At 43.5% G+C, this 6000-nt stretch overlaps 1 protein-coding gene across 1 annotated transcript in view; it reads left to right on the top strand.

Annotated features, from left to right (window-relative positions):
* Nucleotides 1–6000, top strand: part of Dock5 (dedicator of cytokinesis 5) — a 173754-nt gene that overhangs the window by 78631 nt on the left and 89123 nt on the right. The window contains exon 6 of the mRNA XM_028758729.1: nucleotides 4682–4830. Coding sequence (XP_028614562.1) covers nucleotides 4682–4830 — 149 coding nt within the window. The remainder of the gene's footprint in view (nucleotides 1–4681; nucleotides 4831–6000) is intronic.

The raw sequence follows: 6000 nt of genomic DNA, 5'->3' as shown, positions 1-6000 counted from the left end.
CTCCTCCTCCTCCTCCTCCTTCTCCTCCTCTTCCTCTTCCTCCTCTTCCTCCTCTTCCTCCTCCTTCTTCTTCTTTTCTCCTCCTCCTCTTCCTCCTCCTCCTCTTCTTCCTTCTTCTTTTTCTTCTCCTTCTTCTTTTTTCTCCCGTGGCAACCAATCAATCAGTGTCATAATCTGAACAGCCTCCAAATTTCTGAAACACTCCCTGGGTGACTTCTACATTCCTATCACCATAGGAGGCAAAGCTGTCTTTTCTAGTAACTTCGTTTTTAATCTCCAGAAATTCTAACAAAGAAGGAAAAAAAGATAAACATCTGGATTGCAAACACACCAAGTGAGATACAGGGATAGCCATACTGTCTGGTAGAAAACAGTATCTGCAGTGTGTTCTGTGGGTGTGACTGTTCTTCACTCAAATTCAAACCAGGCTGTTGTTTTAAAAGTTTAAGCCATCAGATTTGTTCCCGGGTTCCTACTATATCCCAGGATTGTGCTGACTTTTGCAGAGGGAGGGGGTCAGAGAAATTATTTAATATTGTGACAATGATTGATGATGCAGAAAAGACTAACCTGGTGAAGACAGACTAGAGATGGTAAAGGAGAGAGGAACTGCAAAGAGCAGGCCTGGCCTATGTAGGCTGTAGGAACCAGAGGCCAGGAAGGAGGGCCTGTTTGTCCATTTTCTGCTCCTAGCACAAAACACTTGAGCTCAGGTGCTGTATAAAGGGAAAAGGTTTGTTTTGCTCCCAGCTTTGGAAGCGGAACGTTCAGGATCAGACACCTGTATCTGTTCATCCCTGTTGCCCAGTCATGTCAAGGAAGATTGCTTCATGACAGGGTTGTATATGAGGAGGATCCCTCACAGGGTGAGAGCGGAGTGATTTGGAGCCCAGGTCCACAGTCTTTCCTAACAGCTCTATCAAGAACGAGCATACTGTCCTCCACCTTAGCCCGAGAGCTATCTTCTGCAGTGGTCAGCAATTAGTCAAAGAGCTGAGAGTAGGTGGTCATTGAGAGCTCACCCTAAATGAGACATCTGTACTGTAGTATAGATTTAGATGTAAGCCTGTACTCTTATCTCTACTGTATCACACACACATACCCGCCCCCTACTCCCATTGCCACCTAGGCTCAGGGAACATCATCTTGTTAAGGGGAGCAGAGAGAATCTAAGAAGGATGGAGAGGAGTATGTGAACTGCTGTGTCTTCTGTATGTGCTACAGCCATTGCGCTCATGAGCTCACAGCAGCAGTGGCTACTTGCTCCAAACCTATACAAGATCAAGCCAGCAGCATTGCTCAGCAATCTGTGTTACCTGGACTAGGTGGGTTTACAAATCACCAAAAATCATGAAGGTGGAAGGGGACTGGGGAAAGGATATGCTTGAGATGTACTGTATATGTGTATGAAATTACCAAAGAATACATAGGATTTTTTTTTAAAAAGAACTAGCTTAGTCCAGGAGGCCAACTTTAATCCCCTCCACTGAGCTGCACCCTCTGTGCTTTAATTACCTCCTCCTGAACCACTCATAAAGTCAGTCATAGACATCATGGATCTGCAAACCACGCCTCCAGTCCAGGACCCCTTGGGGAAAACAAACTATATCCAAACCACTGAAGAGGGCAACAGGAGAGACACAGAAGCATGTAACAGACCCATTCTGTTTGGGAGTGCTGGATCTTCCTCTGCCCTTACATGCTTATCCCCCAAAATGCATGAGGTGTCAGAAGAGTGGGGAGGGGCATCTAGGATGTAGACAGCCTAGCTCAGAGCAGTCAGAACAAAGCCCACTTCCTTGAAGTAAGTGGGGGTGGGGGTGGGAGCTCACTTCCTTTGGCTTGTTCCAGCTTGTCTGTTGAGAATGAATTTGGCACAGTGAGCAGGAGAATAATGACTGTCTTCATCCTTCTTTGGGGGAAGGACTTGTCGAACAAGGCTGATATGGACAGGCAATAATTAAATTGCCTTGGATAGTGTCTGATATAATTGAGACCAAGAACTTGTGAACATGTACCCTAAACAAAGCACCACCTCATGCTGAGGATTCCCTGGGCCCTTGAACCCTTTCTGTCTCAGAGTATAGAAATTAATACTTTAATTACAGTTAGAAGATGCTAAAAAGCTACAGGAGTAGAGGAGTCACAGGAAAGAAAAAAAATCCTTTTACTGTCTAGCAGTTCTGAAAGGCAAAGTCTATATAGATTTAATTCCTCCTCCCCCTCTTCAGTTTGTAAGACAATGGAATGGGAACATTCTATCCAGAATTGAACAGAAAAGGCAGGGGTTTCACCCTGCTGATTAAAGACAGGATCTTTACCTATCTCTGTGCTTTCCTAAGGCCTGGCTCTGGAGGTTGCAAAAAGATGTAAATACCTTCCTGGTTTGAAACTGGAATCGCCTTTTGAATTGTGAAGATCTGTGATATAAATAAAGCCCCTTGAGGACACAGTTGAATGGGCACCTCCTTCTTCTCCTTTGTGTTCCTGTGAACTTTGAACTTGTTTAGAATTTTTATCAAATGTTACTAATCTTATCCTAACCTCTCACTGCCACACCTGTGGGTCCAGGCCTCTTCCCTATAGACCTATGCTTTGTTCAGGAATACCTTGGATGTTTTCAGGTCTGTTCTGGTTGATGGTTTTGCTTGGGAATCTGGCTCTTGTGTCTCCACCTAGCCCCTGTCTTCTCTACCTCTCCATCCCTCCATCTGTCTTCTCTATGAAATGGAACAGTTAACTATAATGGCTTAGACATTTTTTGAACTCTTATAATAGTTGACACACAACCAGTGAGTTGTAAATGAACTTCAGAACTACAAAGTCCCATAACAGTATCATAACTTTTACCTACAAACAAGGAAACACTAGCATCACAGGCCATAAGTAATGAGTGGTACTATACACATTTTTATTTGATACATTTCCAATATGACATACTTTTCCTGATTGTCTAAGGTGGCCCCCTCCACCATGTGTATATATTGTGCTTTTTCTTTGGAGACGGGGTGGGGGGGTGGGGGGAGTATCTCACTGTGTAGTCGAGGCTGGCCTTGAACTGACAGAGATACTCTTTCCTCCACCTCCCTAGTGCTGGGGTAAAAGGTGTGTACCACTCTATCCAGCTTGTTCAATTTTTTTCTTTGAATTATTTTCTTTTTCCTACTTTTCATAATCTGAGATTATCTTGTGTATATAGATATAATAATGTAAGCACAGACTGTAGATAGCTCAGCAATAAGAGTTCTTTTCTAGGCCCTGAGTTCAATCCTAGTGCTGCTGGGAAAAGCAATAACATAGTACATGATAAATACATGCATATGAGTGCCCGCTTATTACTTTCCTCCCCCTGGAATGCTGGCTTCTCTAGGACAAGAACTTTATTTCCAGTTCATTCTCACTGGTCAATGGTTTTTTAGAGTACATAATGATCCAGTCAACCGTTTAGAACAGAGATGGTGAGGGCTTACACATCAAGAATTTGACTCTCAAAATGATTGAACTACAAATGATGATTTGGTTGTAACTTTGCTTTAGCTCAGTTCAGTGAGTTCCTAGTAAAGCCCAGAATAACAGTTCGGTGTTTATTTGCTTGGAGGGATAGAGATTTTAAAAAATAAAATTTAAAGTTATATTTTCCAATATTCCACATCTCTGAATTAGTTATTTCTCCATTTGTAATTCATCCTTCAGTGTCTTTTGCTGGCACAGACACAGAAGGAATGAGAGAGCTGGCCAGGGGAGAGCTGGCCAGGCCAGTCTTCCAGGATTCTGTATACTGGTGTGGGTTATAAATTCCATCAATGGAGGGTATGGCAAACTCACAGGCTAAGTCTTCTCAGTTGAAACTGCAGTCAGAATTAGGCACCTGGTAGGGCTGGGGAGATGGTGCAGTGGATAAAGTACATGCAATGCAAGCAGGGGGCCTGATTTCAGATCGCAGCCACCCACATAAAAGCTGGACACGATGGCAAACATCAGGGAGGTAGAGACCAGCAGATCCCTAGGGTGTGTTGACCATCCAGCCTACCTCAATCCCTGAGTTCCAGGTTTAGCCAGAGACTCTGTCTCAAACAATCAGGTGAAAAGCAAGGAAGATCCCTGATGTTGATTCCCCCTGCTTATACACACACATGTGCATGTACACCCCCACATATGAACATGTACACACAAAAGAGATTTGAAAGGAGAGGGGCAGTGTGGCTGTGTGGGGAGGAAATCCTGACAGGCTCTGGAACACTTGGAGGAATGACCACCGCTGTGCATGAAGGAAGCACAGATTCTGTGACGTACAGAAACCTGAAATATAGGTGGAGATGTGGCCCAGACCAGCCACAAAAGGGCTTACCGTGGACCCTCTTATACCTGGTGGGAAAGTCTAATGGGGTTTAAACAGAGGAAGGGACATGGTCAGAATGTTAGGGCGTGTTCATGATTCTGTGGGTTTATTATGATTTAGGATCCATCTGTAATTCCTCATCCTCTTTTAGAGTTGCATGTTGGGACAAATAAGGAATAGCTTAGAAAAAGTTGTCATCATGAAAATGTGCCTCAAGTGTGCAGATTACTGTGACCTCATGAGTAAGGGACTCTCTCTAGACAGAGTGTGCAAGAAAGATGCCTTCTCTCCATCTCACCTTTGTGTTTTTCTGTCTTTTTTCCCTCCCCTTTCCCATTTTAGAACAACAAGGTGACACTATTCCGCCAGCTGCAGCAAATGACATACAGTCTGATCGAGTGGCGCTCCCAGATCCTATCTGGGACACTCCCCAAGGACGAACTTGCAGAGCTAAAGAAGAAGGTCACAGCCAAAATTGATCATGGGAACAGGTAACCCAGGACCATCTGACACTGAGGATGTAGGACTGACTGGCACCTTCATACTAGATAGTACTCACAGAAACTTAAAAAATCCTTTAAATGGTTTCAAATGGAGGGTTGAGGAGGTAGACCAGTTGGTGGAGTGTTTGCTGAACTTGCATGAAGCCCAACACTGTGTAAACTGGTTTGGGAGCTCTGGTCCCAGGACTCAACAGATGGAGGTAGAAGGATCAGAAGTTCTGATTAAGGATGCATGATTTTATAGTAAGTTCAAGGCCAGGTTGGTTGGTTATATGAGACCCTGTCTAAAAGTCAAGACAGAAAATAAATAAAGTACTTATACATTATACATAATTTACAGGGCACATGCATACAGTACTTATATGTAAGGATGATCAATGAGGTTAAATAGCATACCTATCACTTTGGCAATCAGCATTTCTTTGTGTTGGAAACATTTAAAATTAGCTTTATAGATATTTTGACGCATAAAGTTAATTTTTGCCAACCATACTGTGCAGCAGGAAATTAGAGATTATTCTCCGTATATAACTATGCTAGCTAACTACTCTTTCCCTATATTAGTGACTCTTGGAGAGTCTGAGAAAGTTCTTGTGTGTGACCAAATACTGGATAGAAGAAGCAGCTAAAGCGAGGAATGATTTACTTTGGCTAGTGGTTTCAGAGAATAGAGTATGTTGTAATGGGGAAGGCATTGCAGAGCAGTTCTGCCTATGCAATGGTGGCAGGATTCTATGGAGGGAGCTCCTTTACCAGCCCACAGGAAAGCAGAGTGTTCTAGACTAGAATCAGAGGCCCAAGTTTATCAGGTGAACACTACATCCCGAAGCTTTTGCAAGCTCTCAGAAACAGTGCTACCATCTGACAAGTGTTCAGCCCCATGACCATGCAGAGGACGTTTCCTGGTCTCCCCCAACCCCATGTCTCTGCAGCCCCCTAGTCTCATGACAAATGTTTGATGTTAGAGTTGACAAATAACAATGCTTACTACTTACTGTCTTTGTGTCTTAGAATACACAATTTCATTGAAAACTCGAAGTTCCCTTCTTGGGTCAGGTGCTGTGTTGGTCCTTTGATCTCATTGACTCAAGAATAGGGAAATTGAGTTTTCTGTCCAAACTTCTCCACTGGCAGAGAATACAGGAGTGATCAGGCACT

This window comes from Grammomys surdaster, unplaced genomic scaffold (assembly GCF_004785775.1).
Source record: "Grammomys surdaster isolate TR1022 unplaced genomic scaffold, NIH_TR_1.0 126219, whole genome shotgun sequence".
NCBI classification, from domain to species: Eukaryota; Metazoa; Chordata; class Mammalia; order Rodentia; family Muridae; genus Grammomys; species Grammomys surdaster.
The sequence above is the reverse complement of the archived record's forward strand: the minus strand, read 5'-3'. Positions and strand labels throughout refer to the sequence as shown.